Source organism: Anas platyrhynchos, chromosome 20 (assembly GCF_047663525.1).
Source record: "Anas platyrhynchos isolate ZD024472 breed Pekin duck chromosome 20, IASCAAS_PekinDuck_T2T, whole genome shotgun sequence".
Lineage (NCBI taxonomy): Eukaryota > Metazoa > Chordata > Aves > Anseriformes > Anatidae > Anas > Anas platyrhynchos.
The window spans coordinates 8,069,532-8,091,164 of record NC_092606.1 but is presented as its reverse complement, the minus strand read 5'-3'; the positions used below and the strand labels follow the sequence as shown (position 1 = coordinate 8,091,164).

At 40.1% G+C, this 21,633-nt stretch overlaps 1 protein-coding gene across 2 annotated transcripts in view; it reads right to left on the bottom strand.

Annotated features, from left to right (window-relative positions):
• SPNS3 (SPNS lysolipid transporter 3, sphingosine-1-phosphate (putative)) overlaps positions 1-21,633 on the bottom strand; it is a 64,051-nt gene that overhangs the window by 27,698 nt on the left and 14,720 nt on the right. For both annotated transcript variants that reach the window (XM_072026250.1, XM_027445987.3), the window contains exons 6-14: positions 19,967-20,344; positions 16,403-16,468; positions 15,839-15,975; positions 15,186-15,337; positions 14,241-14,307; positions 12,763-12,953; positions 10,687-10,839; positions 5,954-6,143; positions 648-713 (exon numbers count right to left, since the gene is read on the bottom strand). In XM_072026250.1, the coding sequence (XP_071882351.1) occupies positions 648-713; positions 5,954-6,143; positions 10,687-10,839; positions 12,763-12,953; positions 14,241-14,307; positions 15,186-15,337; positions 15,839-15,975; positions 16,403-16,468; positions 19,967-20,174 (1,230 nt within the window). In that variant the 5' untranslated portion in view covers positions 20,175-20,344. The remainder of the gene's footprint in view (positions 1-647; positions 714-5,953; positions 6,144-10,686; positions 10,840-12,762; positions 12,954-14,240; positions 14,308-15,185; positions 15,338-15,838; positions 15,976-16,402; positions 16,469-19,966; positions 20,345-21,633) is intronic.

Here is a 21,633-nt window from a genome sequence, read left to right as displayed (position 1 = left end):
AGAGCATCATAAGCGTCACTGTTTTGCCAATGCTTTGGCAGTGTAGCATCATTTATTAATTTGACTTGTAAGTGCTGGAGTTCACCTGCACTGAGGGAACTGCAGTGTGGGAACTTGCAAATAGCTCTCAGAATAAAGAATTCTAACAGATTCACTAACTTTAGTTTATAAAATATTGGCTTTCCCTCATTTGGCTCATCTTTACAAAGCTTGGAGCATAAATACAAAATCCCTGAATACAGACAGAAAGTGATTCCTTTTTTGGTGTAGACCACTTTCTGGCAGACATCCAACAACACAGAGCTGTACAAAAAATCCAGGCTCGTGTGGGTACCACAAGCACTAGATAGTTACACAGGCATGAATTACATCCAGAACATCTCCTTTCTGGGCCTACAATGAGCTTGGACTACTGCACTACTACACCCATATTGTTAGAGGTATTTGCACAGCACTACACTACAGCACTAGGTTACAGCCCTAATATTAGCAGGGTATCAATACAGGTATTCTTAGTTAGGTTTCATTCATCTCTTCCTGGAAGGAGAAATTTGGTCCTCCTGGCCACCAGGTTGCACACTTCAGAACAATATTGTTGTGAAAAGCTGAAAACCTGGAAATCAGCAAATAGTTTCACAAGCACTTACCAGCAGTATGTCTGTCACAACAGCCCAGTTTGCAGATAAAAATAGCTCTCCTAATGCAATAAAAATCTGCAAAAAAAGAAGAAAGCAGTGACTATCCACATGACAATGCTACTCTTTAGTGTGAAGATGAAGGCAGGCTTATCAACTATGCTTATCTCTGTGAGTTGTTATACATACCCATCTCTTTATAAATTAAACATCTGCTCTGCCTATAGTCACAAACACTATCATCCTCTTAAATAAGAGGAAAGGAACTAGGGAAGGTATGTGAGTTGCTTTGGTTCATGTATCCTCAGCAGAAGAGCCAAAAGAGGAAACATAATCACCCTCACAAATAAATCGGAATGAACTGCTGAACCCAAGAAGAGGGAGACAAAAGCCTGTGAAGGGAAACCTCCAACACAGGTTTAAAATTTTCTCAAAGATTTCCCTTTCTACAGTTTTCCAAATGAAACCAAGAGAAATCTCTGTGCCACGACAAGTTCTGTTAAAGGCTCCTTCAGAGAGGTCAGTTACAAAATGAAATGGACTCCTAGAGTCAGACAGCCTCAAAGTCTTGGTGTCCTGTGGGAATTCCATAATTCACTACAGATGGAGATGCAGCCATCAGGAAAAAAGGGTAGGGCCCCCATCAGTTCTTACACCTGTGGTCATATAGGAGATTAACCCTTTCAGCCAGCCCTGGACATGGATTTCAGCAGGCTGTACAGACTAATCAATACTTGAAGAAAACATTAAAGCTACACTGTAAAGCTGGAGTAGTTCTATAAGTCAGAATCTGCTTAGTGACACAGGCCACCAAGTCAGATAGCACCTACAAAATAAATTCCATTACAATAACATGTGCTAGCATCTTGACTGGGTGGGCCTTGATCAAGATGCTCTATCTGTCTGATGAAAGAAAGGCACAGTGCAAGCTATCGGATGTTTTCAGAGGGGTAGCTTTCATGCTCCCAAGAGGAATCAGACGTACATCTGAATCACTGCATCTTCCTGTTATACACCTACTTCCTCTGCATTTCTTGCCTGTGCTATTCATGTGTTTTCTCCTCCAAACCAGTCTGGGGAAAAAGTGCTTTGAAGACCAGAGGTACCGAGCACAGACCTTTATCCAGACATCTTTTCCTGCCAAATGCTTTATACAGTTTTTCTAATTTGCAGCTGAATCTATTCCTCCATATATAATTACTTTTCATTAATTTTTTTAACAGGTATCACCAGTTTCACATACTCCTAGACTATGCCTTAGTTCTTGGATTTGTGCATCCAACTATCAAAGTCTTTCCACTGATTTGACTTTGGTGGACCTTGCCCTTGCAAAAGGCAGAATGCAGTCGGTCTCCACTTCCATGAGTGTAGCAATAACAGCCTATTGACTACAGGAATGATTCTACATGCCAGTCTTGGCTGCAGAGCAAGAGACACAGCTTTTTATTAGAGAACTTTGGGACAAACACAAAGTGAAATGTGTTGGTAACACAGTTAGCAATATCACATTGTTCAGCTTATTGCCAAGCTGCCTGGCAATAAGGACCAAAAAGGTCAAACCTTGCAAATCACCACAAAGTACTAGCCAGTGCTAACTTAGAATCACAACCTACAAAGTGGTCAAAGCAGAACTCGTAGGGAAATTAGAGGCAAATCCAGAAGTGCAGTAGTACCCTGCTATACAGTGATAACAGCATGAACTTAGTAAATTCTGTTGGTCGTGCCATAGCTAACAGGAGATAGGGCAGGTTAAAGTGAAACAGCAAGGAAACAAAGAACAAAGATCTATTTAAATCCTGGCTGGCACTTTAGATATAACTAGATGCAAATACAATGGTTAGAGCAGAAGGTTCTGAAGTCTCCCAAATTGTTCCTAGATACCATCAGTGACTAAATACCATATATGACTACCTGCCTTCACACACCATACGAGCGATTGATCTATCTAAAGTTTTGTTTCAGGTTTTCCTGTTTCTTCAAGATTTTTCAAGTTATTTCATCTCTTCAGGTGCCTAAGAACAAGAGCCTAGTATGAGAAACATGCCTAATGTGAGAAAATAATGTAAAATTCATCTTTAGGAAACAAATTATGGTCTCAACCCAGAGTTCAAATGAATGGCAATTAATGAAAAGTTATCCATGATAAGAAAATGTGATACTCCAGAGAGGAATTTTATATAGAGTTTTGTTAATATTTGGGACACAGCTTTGTCAGCTTTTCTTTTCTTTCCTAATGTCTTGTGTGGATTACAGTTGTAGGGCACCAGAAAAAAATTAAGCCAGACAGTCTTGGAAAACAATAAATCATTCTGCAAACTATATTAAAGTATTCTTTCTACAACCAATATCAAATTTGTACTTTCTCATGCAGAATAAATTCAATATGGTTGAATAGCTTGTGTACTCACCCAGCCAACTGCAAAACAACTTCAATCTGTAAATATGAGACAGCTATATGTACTTTTCTCTAAAACAAGAAAAGATGTCCTGGAAGTACAGTACTTGGCAAGGTAGAAGGGCTGATGATGGCAGGAAAGCAATAGTAATGCTCTATTTAAAGTGTATCCTTCAATTCCTACAATGTCTCAATATTCCTTCCACTGTCTCAAGTTCTTATTTGAAACTAATATAGAAAATGTTTCCATTGAATTTGTGCAATTGTGTTTGTGACATGCCCTTTCTAATCTGCTGAGTGTATCCAGAAACACTGCATTTTATTGCTGTCACCTTCTCCAGGATCCCCAACTTTTTAGCAGACTGAATACTTGAAGTTGGTCTTCAAAGGATGCAACCAGAATAATGGCCCAAATTTTAAGGAGATTTTGCTTTGTAGATGACTGTTTACATTCATACCTAAAGCTAAAAGAGAATTAGATTGTAATCAATGTCAAATACACTATTTGCTTTTAAAAAGTTGCACGTCTAGACAGAAAAGAAGGGAGTCAGCATGGCTGGACCATATGTGATCAACCATTTCTGCCATTTCTGTTTTTTTGTGTTTTTGTTTTTGTTTTTTTTTTTTAAAAAAAAAAAAAAAAAAAAAACAGCTTGCAGGTGTATTAGAGCTACAGAATGCCTTCTTCAAAGGCAATTTGCAGGGCAAGACTGCATCCTGAGACAGCATTACCATTAAAGGTAAGTCCATTTAAATCAAAGTTCCCCCAGCACTAAATACAATCCAACTTTCCCAGCTGCAGGGTTCAGTCATGACTTTCCAAAGCACCTGCTGCACTGCAGAGAGCATGTCTTTTGTTTTCTTTTGGAGAGGGGAACAGATTTAGACAGACTCCTCTGACATAACAAAGTCAGATCATTTTTCTGTCTTTTCAAAGATAGCTTTTGAAATCAAGAACTGTGTGTCCAAAAAGAACAGAGAAATCTCATGACATTTCAGTTTATCTACCCCAACAGAGACCCTGGAAATCCTGCCATGTTTACATGCTAACTTGAGAATTCTTGTGCTTTGAAACATTTCTTCCAGCTTTGTCCATGGCTGATGAAACCCACTCATTCCTTTTCATTATCCACTCAAGACAGCGGCAAGCATTATATGAAACCTACTACAATTGCAAGCCAATGCATGGATGTTTTTTGCTTCAGTAGCTTCCATACAGAAGTGAAGTGATGGAGACAGGTCTGCTGACATCAGTGTGCCTGAGTAGACAGTGACTGGAAAGCCAGTTTCCTGCTAGTGTCCTACACAAATGGAAGATTTGTTTCAGTGGGACCTTCAAATTAGATGCACCAGCTGGCACGCCACTCCAATTCTCACACCAGTATGACTAGTGTCAGATCTTGTTTAGAAAGCAAGGAGAGGCACGGCTGCTGCCAGAGAAGGCAACAGTTAAACAGTCACGGTGGTAAAAATATTAGAAAAAACAGGTGCTTAGATTATGTACAATTTATTACCCCTGCGCATTGCTGACATTACATGTGGGAACACCTGAATCAAGCACATCAAACAGAAGATAAAGTGGTAAAGTCTTTGTAAGACCAACTGCTCTGCCCATGGAAAGAAACTTAAAGAATACAGTTGTCCGCATCCCAGTTCAGAACTTCCTCCCAGATAATGGCATGAAAACAGAATGCTGTTTGTGAGGACAGAAGTATTTTAAACAAATTTTATCAGTGCTAATAAAAGGTTTATTTTGGAAAAGGGTAATTTAAAACTGATACATTGATTCACTCATCTAGCATAGACTGGCGAATCAAACACAGTTGTGGTTGTGTGCTGCACTTTTAATGACAAAAGAGAACTGAAGAACACAGTCAGAGCAGGACTATGTGGGAGCCTGAGATGCAGAAAAAGAAAATGACTAATTCTGTTGGCACTGAGATATCTGCTCTTGAACCCAAAAATAATCTTTAACTTCACATTTTGCTTTGTATGCATACACACAGACATGCAAATCCATTTGTTTTTAGCTTTGGTTTAAAGGTGTTTTTCCACAGGAATTCCTGAGGAGTGTCAAAAGGAAAACCTCTTTGAACAAGTGTTATTCTTAGAAGCAAAAAAAGCTGCAAAAATACCCTTTTGCACAGAACTGTTGATTACTGTAATTAACTTTACTTGGATCCTCTTATTTATGTTAATCATGGTAATGGTGGCTATGGATTCACAGAAAAAAAAGCTTGGAGTCTTTCCCTAGCTGTTACCAGATTATAGTTAAAATAAGGTTTACATTCAGTTCTCTCTCACAGGGAGTTTTTGGAACTATTCTTCATTCCTAAGTTTCTGTTTTTCCCTTTACTGAAACCTTACATTATTTATACTTCAGGTTGCATTGCCAAAAGTTTGACATTGAAGATTAGCTGGTGACTTGGGGCACTGCAGGTGATGGCTAAGTTATTGTTAGCAAGAACTGTGTGTATTGCACAGTCCCAAGTACACCAATCCTTAAGTATTCAGGGAGCAAAAAGAAACAAGAATACTAAATTAGTCACATAGCATTAAAAATTAACATAAGATCAAGACTTCCTTTAACTACATAGGCTTACTCCTCTCCTCTTCTCTAGTCCGGGCAGATTGCATAGATCCTGAGTTCCAATTTATAATGTTCTGACTGACTGCTCTCCTTACTAGGACAAGTAACGCACACTGGGGCCCTCCCAAGACAGACTGACACTGCAGGTAATACTAGGGCAACATGCACGTTGCCTAGCTAGTGGGCCACTTTGTCTCATTTGCTGAACCTTTGTAATGGTCTAGATGACTGCAGGAATCCAGCAATAACAATCCTTCTCCTCCTTTCCCCCCTTCCCTGTCTCCCCAGGATCGCAGAAGACGTTTTGCTAGTGATAGACAGATTGGCACTTACAAAAGTGGAAGTGATGCTCCTTTGGGCCATCATCAGTGCTATGAACAAGCACAGAGCAGAAACAAACATGCTTGTGGCACAGATCAGAGGATCACCTCTGTTGTTTATCTTCCTTAATCTTCTTGCAGCTTCTGCCCCAGCAACAACACCCAAGATTCCTGTCCCAATGGTGATGCCTCCAAATATAAGGCTGTTGACAAAGTACAGGAGACAGTTGAGCACAGTAAAATCATAGTCTGCAAAAAGGCTGGTGTTGGGTGTCCCATTGTTAGCCCATTGTTAGCCTTTAGTTATACCTTCAGTTTCAGAGAAATCTTTAGTGGCCAACTTGGATTTTACTTTACTTGACCTAACCTTCCCACTCCTTCCAAATGGATTTAGTCCCAATGCCTCAATTGCAGCTATGCCCCCTGCAACTGAGGCTTGATCTTGCGGAACAGATATTCTCCCATTTACAGAGCAGGTGTTACACAACCAGCCTCAAGGAGGACTCTTCTGAGTACAATCTGCTTTGGACATCCAGTGATTCAGAGGAGACATAGGTCGGTTAGCCTAGGAACAAATTTACTCAGTCATCCCTAAAACACAGATGGAATAACTCTGTATCACAATCTGCTGTCCTGGAAGAGATCCTATCACATGGAATTATATACATCTAAAATACAGCCCGCCGGTTAGCACGGCTGAGGTAACTCACTTCTCTGATTATGGGAAACAGCTACCACTACCCAAAACTGTTCAAAGAATAGTTAACCAATAGGAGGTCCACGTCATATTTTCTGAATAGAAAATTTCAAGTGCCACCCAGCTTTGTGCGTCTGCAAATGCAAACATGTTCTGCAGGAACAGCAAGTTATTAAAAGTATGTGTTCAAATAGCATAGAAGATTCAGATTCCAGAGGGACTTCCATATATGCTCTTCTTTCTGTCCCAAATGAGATCCTAATGACAAAGCAAGTCTCTTGAAACAAGACTAGTGGTGCCACTGATTGTTTAATGCATCATAACTCCCCTGAGGCAAATGGTGACCGAAGCATAGTGTTCTGAGCACAAGTGCTTCTAAATTTTTCAGAACACTATGTGGAAAGTTTTTGTACACTGCCCTAAGCTTTTTCCAAATGCAAAGCAAAGTAACCAGTTAGGATATGATCTGTTCCTTTAATTTACAGTGCATCTGCTTCAATGCCTAGTAAAATTATTATTCTGGAAGTTATTGAAAAACACTTGAAAGACAATGCAGTTATTGGTCATAACCAACACAGGTTCACACGGGGAAAGTCCTGTTTAATTATCTAAATTTTCTTTTAGGGCAATGTTACCCATCTAGTTGACCAAGGGAAGCCAGCAGATGTGATCTTTTTGGATTTTAGCAAGGCTTTTGATACTGTCCCTGATGCTATCTTTCTAGATAAAATGTCCAGCATATACCTTGATGAGTACATGATATGATGGGTGAACAACTGGCTGAATGCTCAGGTTCAAAAGGTTATAGTAAATGGGGTTACATCAGGCTGGCTGCCAGTCACCAGTGGGGTTCCCCAGGGCTCCATTTTAGGGCCAGTTCTCTTCAATGTTTTTATAAATGATCTGGAAGCCAGACTTGACTGAATACTAGGTTTGCAGACGATAATAAATTAGGAGGAGCTGTTGACTTCTTGAGAGTAGAGAAGCCTTGCAGAAAGATCTTGGTAAACTAGAGGGCTGGGCAATCACCAGCCATACGAAATTTAACAGGAGAAAAAGCCACAACCTGTGCCTGGAACAGGGTAATCCTGGAGATGACATAGATACAGACGGGGGGATGAGAGGCTGGAGAACAGCCCCCCTGTGAAGGGATCTGGGGTTTTGGTCGAAGGCAAGTTGAATATGAGTGAGAAAGAGCCAACCATATCCTGGTGTGCAGCAAACACAGCATTGCTAGCCAGCTGAGGAAAGTGATTGTCTCTGCCCTGCACTGGTGGAGCCTCAGCTCGAGTACTGTGTGCAGTTTGGGGCACCACAATAGGAGACAGACATAAAACTATTAAACAGTGTCCAAAGGAGGGCAGCAAAGATGGTGAAGGGTCTAGAGGGCAGCAGAGGTCCCTGGGTTTGTTGAGCACAGCAGGCCCAGGGGAGGCCTCATGGCGTCCTGCAGCTCCCTCACGAGGGGAACGGAGGGGCAAGCGCTGAGCTCTGCTCTCTGGGGACAGCAACAGGACCCGAGGGGATGGCATGGAGCTGGGACAGGGGAGGTCAGGTTGGATATTAGAAAAAGGTTCCTCACTGAGAATACAGTTGGGCACTGGAGCAGGCTCCCCAGGGAAATGGTCAAGGAACTGAGCCTGCCGGAGTTCAAGAAGCATTTGGACAGTGCTCTCAGACATATGGTTTAAATTTTAGGTAGTCCTGTGTGGAGCCAGGAGTTGGATTCAATGATCCTTGTGGATTCCTTCCAACCTGAGATACTCAGGTTGCTGTGATTCTGTGATTCCTCTTTTTCATCTCCTTCTGGCTGATTAGGAAGAATTCAGTAATTCTACAAGAAAAAACAATACTGCTATACTAAGTAACAAATCTTAAGCACAGCTGTACTCTGTAAGTTTTTCATGATTCTGATCCGTCACTCACTATAGCTTATTAGTGACAATGTAGACTGAACAGACAGAATAAGTAATGTACAGATTTGTCCAGGAGAGGCAAGTTCCAAGGTGGCATTACTTTATCTAAGCATTAGTGGAATTGTGTTTAGAAAACTTGTGTGTTATATGCTTCAGTTGAAATAAACCTACACCTGGAAGAAAAAGGAACAGCCAAAACTAAACCAGAGCACAGCTCAATTGACAGGGAAAAGGGAAGCAGCAGAGCCTAATCCCAGGGTAAGGACTCTATGGGATCTTTTAGGGTTTGAGAATGCTCAAACACCTCTCTGATCTGTTTGAAGGTGTCTGCACAAAGACCAGAATAAAAATTTCATAGTGCCTATTTATCTACCCTGAAAGGATTGAGACCTGAGTCAGCTGTGGTGCTATTTGAATTTGTGTTTCCAGGGAGTCCAAGTGACATGGCCTTATCCTTAATAAAAGCCTGCAATTGCTGAGTGGCCAGAGGGGACAGCGTCCTTAAAGTATCCCCGGGCAGGTCTGGGAATGTGCATCTCAGTTCTCCCAGCATTGTCAGCTACAGGGCTGACATAACTGTTTATATTATTTTTCTTTCTATCCCCCTGGAATAACGGTCTAAAATCAGCCTTATGCTGCCTCTGGCACTAGCTTATGCCAAGGTTATTTTTAAAGCATCCTGTAAGATGCAGTACATGAGGTTAAACTATCAGGTGCTCCCTTTTGCTTCCCTGGGGACTATGTCTGCTCTAACAACACTACTGTGGAATAATAATTGAGAAGGAGGATTAGAAAACATAAGATTAACATCATCAGCTTAAAAAATGAAGTATTTAAACGGTATCTGAAGGTTCAGCTTCCCCTCTCTGCCTACCCTGAGCCAAACTCCTAATTCACTCATTTCCTCAGCATTATTCACTATTAAATAATGTGCCAGTGGTGGTATCCATGGAAGCACAACTGCATTTCCCATTGAGGTACCTGTGGATGACTGGACAGCTCCCTTCAGACTGAGCTCAAGTCTGTATTGAAAATGAAGCAGGAAGGGGAAAATGTGTACATTTAAGGCCTTGCTGCAGTGGTTGTCTCCTATCAGGCTAGCCATCTTGTTATGCTACAACTCAGAAACAACTTTTGAGTTGACTTGGTTATTCCCTTGGGAAAAAAAATAAATAAATAACAGTTTTTGGTTACTGTTTTTGCCTTTACTTGTCTATGTGGAAAGAGAAGATTGTAAGCAGGCAGTTCTTGGAAATCCATCATGAAGATAGGGACTGAAACCAGATCTGGATACTTCCAGAAGAAATGTAGGGACACTTGCATGGAGGCCACTGGTAGGGAGTCAGTACATAGGTGAAAAGTACAACAGTGCTCAGTGTTGTTAAGGTCAGCTATGAAGACTCAAGGGCAACACTGAATATCTTTTTCTGTTCTGGACAACACACTGTAAAGAAAAGAATTCTCTTCCAAGCTGGGCAAAAGAGACCTCCACCAAGTTGTACATGTATTATGATTACTTCAGATTCCTCTCCTGTTGCAAATTCACCTTGCCAGCTCAAATTTGACACTTTTTCATGCATCTCTATTGGTCTGGACTGTCTCTGTAAGTTGAGCTCTGCTGGCAGTTCCTCACAAATTATCCTGTTTTGATGCAATACAATACTAGATCAAATTCATCAAGCTTGCTTCATGCTGGGACTCACAATCATCTAGCCAACATGAGAGTAGTTTTAAAAACAGACTATCAGGAAAGTAATAGCAAAGTTACAAAAATATAAAGCTTAAACATGCTTAAATGTGTATTTAAGTTACTTGGGGTACAGAGTCAATTGTCAACTGAAATCTCCTTTCTACAGCTGAGTTTTCTTCCTTGTAAATGTTGCTGTTACTGCTTATTTCCCCTTTACTTAAATAGGTTTGGCAGCATCTTTCCAGTTAACTGCATGATTATAGACAAATAAATAAATAGGAGTGTCTCAGCATACCTGGAAGCAATTTAGTCTAACATTCACACCCATTTGCCTTCACAAAAAGTATTCACAGTCACATCCTACCTTCTGTCTTTGGAAACAAACTGTGATTTAGCACTGTACAGTGTTTCCATGTGTATTTCCACAGTTGCGCACACCTCACCTGTTAGATGAATTGCATGATTTTTCGGCGCATGGTGATACAGTGCCCTGGACAACCTGAGCCCTGTAAAGAAACATCGGTACCCACATTCCCAGCGCTCCAGTAACAAAGGCCATGGCAGTCAAACCCAGCGTGGACCAGACAAAACTGCAACTGAAAGTCAAAAGAAAGAAATGAGAGAATTTGAAAGAATGGGATGTGAGGATGTGCCTATGTGCACTATCCAGGATTTCAAGTGATAACAAAACACTCTACTTAGATATCTTATAATCAAAATGCACTCACTTGAAGATAGGCATTTTGATGACACTTTATCTATGAACTTTGACAGCAAAATACTAGTTAGAGTGAAGAGTATGACCATTGATTTCATGTTAAATCCCAGTCATGGTCTCTTGCAGATTTTATTGTCAACTTCTGCTAAAACAATTGTGACCTTTTGTTAGTAGAACTGCAACAACAGAGAGCGGGCAACAATTTAGTGGCTTAGTAGCTAAATGAAAGGGTTCTATGTGCAAGCCTAAATGCCTTAGGATGGTTTTCAGGTGCTTGTGTAACCAATATAAATGAGAGTAACTTCTGGGTCTTTCAAACTGTTAAGATGCAGTGGTTCAAGCACTGCTTAACTCTACTTGAGTAAATTGACTTTCAGTCTGCACAGAGAACTAGCAGATAAAAGAAGAAACATTTTTAAATTGTCCAAACCATGTCACCTTACTGCCCCATTGTAGTAGAAAATCAACTTTTTACTGGTCCTTTTCTAGCTAATAGTTTATAGAAAGTCTCCTTTGAGGTTAATGAGGAGTCTTGAAGTCTTAAGGCTTCACAGTGCTGCAAATGACCAGCTGACCACTGGACAAGAAGATTTGTTAGGATATGAATCTAATTCTTCATCTTTTAAAGATAAATGGCTCTTGCACTTAATTAAGTGTGGAACCACCTGGCTTTAAAGAGTATGTCCTTATGCTTTGGGAATCAGTACCAAAAGGAAAAGAAAATGAGAATCTATTTTTACAACATTGCTGGAGGTTATAAGGAACATTGTCACAGGAAAAACAACTTTGACATTAGTCTGGCTGCTGAAATGTCAGGAAGGTTCCTCTTTGATTCACCTCAGACTTCTACTGCCTTCAAATTGTGATCCAACAAACAGGATTTCTAATGTACTTGCTGTTCCAGATGCAAATTGGATGCAAATCTAATCACCAATTAGAAAATGCTGGCTCCTCCAGAAGAGGAACACTCCAAAAAAATCTCACAGGGAGGCGAGAGGTGCATGTCTTTAACTAAAAGCATTTAATCGGGACTCCTGGGAAAGCAGCCTGCAGGCACAGGCAGTGTCGAGCAGGTCTGGCGCAGGTGCACAGCGGCACCTGCTGTTCTCAAACCAGATCCATCTTTTACTCCCTGACCCTGGGAGGGTTTTCACTAACTACAGGGTAACCTGGCTGCAATCAGTGTTTTACTTCATCCTGCAGGTCAGATGGTGTTGATTTTAAGTTTTGTGCGGTTTCAAGCAAGAGGTCATCTGCCTGACCCAGGTTAGCTGGTTGAAACACACATACAATTACTTTTTAAACCATATTGGGGTCTTGCAGAATCTGACCTCTTTTATCAGAGGCACAGCAGGCTCTCCAATACCATATAAAGATTGCCTGAGACATGCTGATAACCTTCTTTGGGCATGAAGAATTACAGATAAAGTTACACCTGCAAAACGTGCACTTTTACCTATCTAGCCTACCCTACAAGTTAAAGCAAGAGGGAAGGGGAAACTTAGTAGAAAAGTAGAATTGGATTTAAACAGGAGCACACTGCCATCATAACTTTTCCTTCCTCCCCCTCCTCAAAATGGCAGGACAGTAGAAAAAAAAAAAAAAAGCAAAAAAAAAAGCAAATTTGAATCTCTTACATACTACTTCTGTAAATGAGTGAAAGAAAGCTTTCATTAATGGTGTCAATTATCTTGCATACGGCATGTAGTACAGAGGAGCTGAGCAGAATTCAAAGGCCATATTTCTAATAGTGGAATGGTCATTTTTCAGTGGAAGAAACCTTTGTTGTTAAATCACTTACTTCTTGCCAAGTGATATGACATCTTGCCACCAAGTAGTCTTGGCAGATCTCTGTACACCAGGTTTTTCAGCTGCTACTCGTATTGTGCCTGAGATGCTCAATGCTCTGTGTGCTTCTGTCCTTCTCTGGATCTTGTGAGGGACCAGTTTAATCAGAAGAACCAGTGCTATACCTCCCAGGCAAGGAGTTACCTGTAGACACAAAGGTGGTTAGGTCCAGGATACCTTTTTTCTTACAGAAAAAACTCCACAGCAATTTAGATTCAATGCTAGAATTACATATTGGAGAATTACAGATTGCTCAGAAATTAATGTGACTTTCTGTCTACAAGTCATATGTGTAAAGAAGAAGAGTGGATTTTGGTAGTTTATGGTGACTATGGAGGAAGGACAATAGATTCCCTCTCCCCATCATACAGATACATGATTGCTTGGGATTGTTTAGTCTAGAGAAGGGGAAGCTCAGGACTTTATGCTCTCTACAACTACCTGAAAGGAAGTTGTGGGGAGCTGAGGATCAGCCTTTTCTCACAGACAACTAGTGATAGGACAAGAAGGAATGGCTCTCAAGTTGTGCTAGGGGAGTTTCAGGTTGGAAATTAGGAGAAATTTCTTCTGAGAAGGAGTTGTTAGGCATTGGGATGGGTTGCCCAGGGAGGTGGTGGAGTCACCGTCCCTGGGGGTGTTTAAAGGAAGGTTGGATGTGGTGCTTAGGGACATGATTTAGTGAGTGATGGTGGTAGAAGGGGTGGTTGGACCAGAGGATCCTGGAGGGCTTTTCCAACCTTAATGATTCTGTGATTCTGTGATTTTGGAGGAAAACATAAAGAAAACTATATTGGAGTACTCTGATCACAAAGGATGCAGCCATAAAAGACTGTCATACCGCTAAACATTCTTCCTCACATATCCTGTAACTTTATAGATAAGTTAGGAGGATCTGGAAAAAGTATTTCCAAAGCACTAGGTGCTCAATATGTGGTGACATTGTGACGACATGACCAAAACAGAAGTGTTTGGTTTTTTTTTTCTTGAAACCCTCATACTAGAAGTTATTCCTAACAGCATCTCAGAAAAGAAGTAAAAAAATAACCTGGCTACCTTCCCTTTATTTTCCTGAAGAATTATACTGGTGCTACCAGTACAAAGATCATTTTACCTTCAGTTTCCTCTGTTTGAGGATATCTTGGTGCACTGACAACCATTCCAAGCGTGTACTCAGGTATGAGGAACAACACCTGCCCTGGCTAATGTACAATTTTCCCTATGCCTGGTTTCATTCTGAAGGAGCTAGGCATAAGTATTCCATTTGTCTTGCAGGAAGAGTTCTCTTAAACACCAAGTTCATGACCAGTCAGAGAACAGAAAGCTCCTCCACCACTCAACTCTATGCAACGAACACAAGTAATCCAAACCCCAGCCAAAATTATGATTTTACAATGAACAGCTCAGCCCCATGAGTGAAAGTGAATAACTCACCCGGAATGCCCAGTGCCAGTCACCTGTGACATTTGCCATGCTGGATGCTAGGACATAACCAAGACCACTGTAAGTGACAGAAAGGGATTATCAGTAGGCACTAATGAACTCTTCTGGCTGAAATGACATGTCTCACTGGCTAAGGAGAGCACTGGGGAGTGTTCTGTCATAGTTTTCAAAATAGGTAAGCAGAAGCAACCCACATGGTCTATGCTAGTGTGCTTGCAAGTGGGTATTAAAAAGAGAGTCTAAAGTCAGAGCAGCCTTTAGACAGTGGTAATAATGTCCCAGATTTCACTTGGAATATATGTTCTGTAGGATGACACTGCAAACCTAGATTAGGCAGCCTACAAAGTGCTTTATTATTTGTTCCTTTCTGTGCTAGCCATGTGAAATACACCCTGCAGGAATTTCTTTAGTTTTAATCTGGTTTCAGGCCTCAACCTTGACTGCCTGCTCTAATAAAGAATATGAACCATTTACAAAGCCCTTTTCTGCCTCTCTTTAACACACGCCACTTTAACTAAAAGAGGAGAGGAAAGTGCCAGTTCTTCCTTGGAAGATGTTTAATGAAGGGATCTCAAAAATTTGTCAAGTAAACAAATATCTGAAAGCTTGTTCTCAAATAAACAATCAAATAAATAAAAAACTACTCTCACACACACATTTCTTTCAGAATTGATTTAATGTTTTATACAAAGCTTATCTGTCTTCAGAGTTTAGATTCTCCCTTAAATTTGAGGGAAAAAAAGCATTTTTTCCTTCAATGTAAATACAGAAAAAGACCTAATCAGTGTTATTTAAAGATGCTATTAAGTGACAAGTCCTTTTGCCAATGCAGATATATGTAAAAATCTGTTTAATCAAGGTTGAGGGTATATTGAATTACAGGCCTGGTCACACAGAATTTCAAAAGGCAAGTCAATTACCATCGAGAAAACCAACCTTCCCACTGGAATGCAGATATAGAAGACAGATAACATTGTGGTCCTTTTTCCCTCATCAAATTGGTCTGCAATGATGGTAGGTGCTACTGTGGAATAACTGGCCGTGCCAATCCCAACTAGTCCCCGTGAAAGAAAGAACATCCAGTGATACTGCAGACAAAAGATATATTATAGTCCAAAAAAGTCCAAGAAAGAAATTTTACTGCTAAAGAGGTGTATTTTAGTGGGTCAAATATAGCAGAGCAGATAAGAATTCAGCTGCCTTTTGTCTATAGCCCATCTGTTCACACCTACTTCCCTTAACATCCTACTGCTGTTTCCTTCTTACAGTGACACACCAACAGAATTTGAGGATATGGTCAATAAATTATCCAGGCTTGCTGGAAAATGCATTACACCCTAATGTCATAATCAATAGAATGCGGGAGAGAAATAAGATCCCAGCAATTGCAACAGTAATGTGTAGGTGCTCCATTGCCTCGTCTGGACTTTACCATCCTATAAAGCATTCCAGCACGAAGTCCATATAGTCCAGGCTTGGGGAGCGAGTGCTCTCCGACAGCTTTTCCAAATGTGATCAGAGGAGGACTCTATCAAGTCCTGCAGATATATGCAGATGATTTATTAGTATCCTCTAAAACAGCAACATACCGATTCACTGATGAATGAGGTTCCTAATGTTACAGCAGACCAGAAGAAAATACCAGCTCCAAGGATGATTTTCCTGTTGTACCGGTCACCAAGGTATCCAAAGAAGGGGGCAGCCACCATGTAACACAAGATGAAGGCTAGAAATCCAAGAGGCACAAGTACAATATTGGTCAAATTACTCTTATGGTTCTTCTCAGCCCTCAGACAAACTCAATTTATTTTTTAGTGTAAAGACTGAAGGCGGGCTGACTTTGAAGAAATAGTAGGCAATTAGAAAAGAACATAGATGTATATATATATAAAATAAAACAGGCATGAATTGCTCAAGTTCTGTATTTCTTAACTGAGAAATTCTTTAATACATGCTGTGGGATTCTTGAAGAACTTAAGCCTAGTCTTTCTTGAACCAAAGACTTTCAGTTTCACATTTTAGTCTGCCTGCCCACAAGAGTAATACCATACACAAGTAGGAACTAGAAATGATAAGTTACAGACTGTATTTTAGGAACAGACCATATAGACACTAGGCAAAGCAAGCTATCTGAATTCAAAAGATTTTATTACCTGTTTGCAGTAGACCTGCCTCCTCATCTCTGAGATTAAAGTATTGCTGTATATCCAACAGGATCCCTGCAATAGAGTCAAACACTGATTGACAACAAAGTACACTATTTATTCTTTGTGATTCTACTCATTTGCCAACTCAAAGATTCATTTCAAGAAGAGGGCTTGCAAGAACGGCAGCACATTTAGCTTCCCAGTTTACACGTAAACCATTACCACAAACTTAGATACACAGAGAATTAAAATTTCTTATCACTGTAGATAAAATTCATGATCTTCCACTATCTGTATAGTCTTACAAAAGTCAGTTTACTGACTATTGCAATCACAACCGTTGTATTTCTTGTTGAAACTGCTAACAGTTTCAGAATATACAACATTCAAATTAATGAGTATTGGATTTTTCAGAATGCAGATGGCTACAGTCCTCATTAGCCAATGGTGGCAAAATCAGCCAGGGAAATACTACTGTAATTCAGAGAGAAGTTATTTTGATTGGACTATGGTTCCATGACAGTTTTGCAGAGATCAGCTGAGATGTAAATAACTGTGGATTTACAAATTAACATTTTTTTAGCGGTGATGGTGACAGACAAACTTCACCAAAAGTGATCGTTTCTATTTGTGATAAATAGCAGACAGAAATTCTATCTCAATTTCTAACTATTCAATAGCTGATGAAAAGGCTAGAAGAATTGTAAAAAAGTGTGGAAGCAAGCTACAAAAGTAATAATCGGAGGGAAGATCCATGGATCAGGCACTTCATGGATGCATGAATGCTTCTGAGACAAAAAGCTCATTTTCATCTCTCTGTCATTCCAAGGCTGCAGATCTACCATCACACCCAGCCTGCATTTTTGCATTGTATTTCTGAAACAGAAAGTAAAAACAGTCAAAGATATTATTTTGAATAACCATACTTTGATGACATTGAAAGATCTCAACACAGAAGTGTGTTCTGTTGCAGCTTTACTTTTGCCAATGTTATAGTCTAAATCAAAATGTTATTCAGGGACGGAGCCACCACTTAAAACAACGCATTCTGTGAAATTGTCGGCCCTGCCTCTAGAAGCTGATCTGCAGCAGAATGGAGCTCAGGGTGAGGTTAGCAAGAGGTATCTCCTCTGCTCCTACAGCGGATTTTAAATGTAATGCCATGTCCTGTACTGCTGCAGCCAACTGAAAAGCACTCTTGAGACAGCTAGTGTAAAGCTAAATGCATGCTCTCCCACAGCCCTCGTGGCTGCAGTGTAATCAGTCTCCTCACTATTTACTGATGGGACTTCAAGTCAGTACAGACCAAGGTCCAGCCTAACAGCAGCACCGGGGGGTTTATAGCTGTTTCTCAATGACTATTGAACATATTTAGAGTTTCCTGAGTGGTCTCAGAAGTTAAAGTCTGTGACCTCATTCAGAACAACAAATATCTGCTGAAGGTCTGCCTTAGGCAAGGGAAATTGGCAGAATTAAAACACAGCAATGGACAGTATCTACTCTCCTGGTAGGTGATTATCAACACACAGAAATACTGCATTACAGGAACTTCAGTTGTTAACTACTGGATTACTTGTTACAAACCACAGCTATTAAAAGACCTGGTCTGAACCACAATTTCAGCTCAAACCGATGTTCAAACTGAGCACCATTAAAACATTATCCCCTCCAGACAACTGAACGACTGGCCTGACCAGATACTGGCAAATGCCAAGGCATTGATGTGAGCAGCTTGGAACAGAGCAACAGATTAGAGGGGCAAAACTCTGCGCGATCACTATTTTTAATGACTTGAAGTCTCAGTTCTAGCAGACAACTAAATGGAAGAGCTTATTTACCATGTGAAGATCAATGAAAACTCTGTCAAATCTTGTGAGCAAAACTGCCTGGAAACCACAACCTCTTAACTGCCACCAGATTACTTTTAAACAAGTACTCAAGCCTCTGCTTTTTTACCTTCCTGTTAACTTACATTTAACAAGATATCTTATCTATGGGAGCCAAACTCAAAAGTACTGATGCAAGAATTCGGCACTGCAGCTAAATTCTGGCAGATAAGAGTAGATTGCTCTGATACGGACTGCGATTTGTAAACAGAATTCCCTCATGGACTAGGAGGTCACAGAGTTGATGAAAAAGTGCTTTAGTCATGTATTGTAATTAAAGTAGATGTCTGTTATTTCAAGGGCCTGGATATAACCCCCACCTCTGCTCTTGGATTGTACAAGTCCCCAAAGGGAACTGAGCGTGTCAGCTGGTTGGCCACCTTTACTTCGCAGGCCTTCTTGAAAATTTTAAACTCTGAATGTATGGGAGTCAAAGAATAGTTCAAAGCCAGGAATGAGCCAAATGACTGTTGACACTTCATACTTCCAAGTGCATACTCTCCTTGCATTCCAGTTCTTGCTCAAAGGTATTTTTGTCCTCTCCTGTCCCCAACCCTTCTCCAGGGAAAGTTATTCGACAACAGCATTCATACACAGGATTTTTTTCACTAGCAGTCTTGCAATATCATTCAGCGTGCACCCCTACTTGTTTCCTTCCCTCTTACATGTGCGGTTAATAAATGTTCAGTAGAAAAAAAGTTTTAACTCCTAAACCCACTAGCCTCTCAATTTTTAAAGATACTGACTGAATGTCTTAAATTTCTTAATGGTCTAAATAGTAAAAATAACTAGCTTGTGTACTAACACTAGATATTAATTCCAGATTTAGTAATCCATTCTTGAGGTTTTCACGAGGTTCTAAAACATTTATGATTTCCAGGACACTCAGAAGTAAAATGCAGCAAGCTCGCAAGTGTTTCCTGTACATTTCTGAATAAGATCCCTGGAAGCCTGATAGATGCTTAGAGGTGATTCTAAGCAGAAGAATTCATACAGGCCACAGTTTACAGTTGTTCATGGTTAGATCAAAAACAAATGTTTTGGAAGAAGGATATTATTTATTAGAAAACATCTTCTAAATTTGGTAGGTGATACTTAGAGAAATGGGTTTCCATTCTTTGTACACTGTCACGTTACACTCTTCATTGCAGAAATCACATACATTCCACAAGCTCATAAGGAAGCTAAATCTTCCTTAGACAAACTTGTACAATGATAACATAATTTTTGTACTTTCAATGGAGGGAATGTCATCACTTCAGATACAGGAATACCACATCTAATGTACTTAAGCCAAGGAAGGCTTCGTAAGCTGCTGTACACAATAAAGAGAAGTTTCTTAGTCATAGCTCTGGAATCCAGACACGAAAATAGATTATTTGCTCTGTATACCAAAGTCTGTTTGTAACATAGCTTTAAAACTACGACTCTTAAGCATTTAACAAACATGATTTGTATAAGAGTTCTATTAACAACTAATAACTAATAGATCATTTATTCATCTTTCAAATGTATAGTTGCAAGTTTCATAGAGAGCATGAGCAACAGGCTAAAGCAGTTAAGCAAGAAAGATTAAACTGACATTTAGAAGTATACCATTGCATTACGAAACATTTGTAGCTAAGGAATAAGTAGAATTGTCGAGAATTTTCTTTTTCCTTAGAAAGAGGAAATAGACTCTCACCTGGTACAATAAACCAGTCCATGAAATTTATTAAATTCGCATAGCATAGCACACCAACTGTCAGGTAACCTCTCTTTGCTGGTCTGTTCCTTGACACTGACACAAATGGACCTTGTCTCTCATGTGCTTCAGTAGCTCCATAATTCTGCTCCTCGGGAGGTGGCTGGGACTGCAAGCCTGTGCTTTCATGTGCGCTCGGGTTCTGCATATTTCCCGGTGCAGAAAGGCACCATATATTATAAAGTGCTTCCTTAGTGCAACAAGCTACAAGTCAATTTTGCGTTCAAGCTATGAGGAACTTCAATCACTATAGTCATTTCCGGTGATGAAGCCCAGCCACTAAAAACTGAAATTAAATGTTCCTCTCTGTAGGAAGAACTTAAAAAAAAAAAAAAAGAAAAAAAAAAAAAAAAAAAAAAGAAAGCTTTAGTCCTGTGTTTTTGCTAATCAAAAGTGCTATAGAAGAAGACAACTTAAACAGAAGCAAAATAATCCATTGTGCATCCAAGAAATAAAAGTCTACAATGATCTCAGAGACATTATGTATGAAAAAAATTATTAACAATCTTTGCCAAGGTCTCAGTGAGTTGTTAGAGCTAAAAGCAGCCTTTCTACAGAAGAGAGGGAAAGAATAAAAGGAAGCTAGAGAAGCTGGTTCAGTAGACCAGTTACCTATTGTGGACTTGAGCCCTGTTTTACCACAGACTTCTTGTGCTGCTCTGGACAAATCATTTGCTTTCTCTGCAACTCAGATCTTTACCACCACATCACACACTCACACACATATCTATCTCCATTAAAATAGAAAACAAACAAACAAAAAAATTTGTCCTTGCCACCTAAACAGTTATTTCTCCCTGTTAGCTCCCATCTGCTTTGCAGTGGCCAGATCTGCCCCCAGAACAGAATCCTTTCCATGAAGATCCTGAACTTTTAGGTTAAATCAGCAATTTAAGCAAACAACTCACATTGCAGACTACTTTCTGGTTTTGGGGTAGGGGTGTGGGAATGACACTAAATAACAAAGCAACCTGCACTCCTCTGCTCCCTTGCTGGAACCGTGCATGTTCCACAGTTCTGAACTGAGCAACAGGATTTCTTCCCCTTTCTCCCCAAAAAAGAGGACTGAAAGGGGAAGAAAGGGCACAGGAAGGCATTCTGGTTTCTCTATTCTGCATAGATGCCTTTCTTTCCTGCCTTTCTTCTGTCCACTCAGATTTGAAAAATATTTTTGTTTAACGATGCCAGCATGATTTGTCCTATTATATCAATTTTTTAGAAAAATAGTCACGTGTCTTTTGAGCCATTTTGTGGATTACCAGCTTCAGAGGGTAATTTATTTTTGCATCCTGTTAAGAAAGTTTAAAGTGAAAATCAACAGCAAACTGTAAGAGTTTAAGAGTGAGGCAGCTAATTGGAACAATTACAGATTGGTTTGTGACTCATGGATTAAGACAAGTCTATGTTGCGGTGTTTTGGTTTTTTTTTTTGAAGACCATGTGTTTCACACTTCAGACTAAACTGAAAATGAAATGGCATCTAGCATTCTTGGCCATTTTGTGAAATCTGGACTCCTCTACTTTTGCGTGCTTAACAGTGCAGTATTGCATCCTATCCTCATTTCACGAACCAGAAGGCACGGTCCTGCTCAGTGAAACTTAATTGCA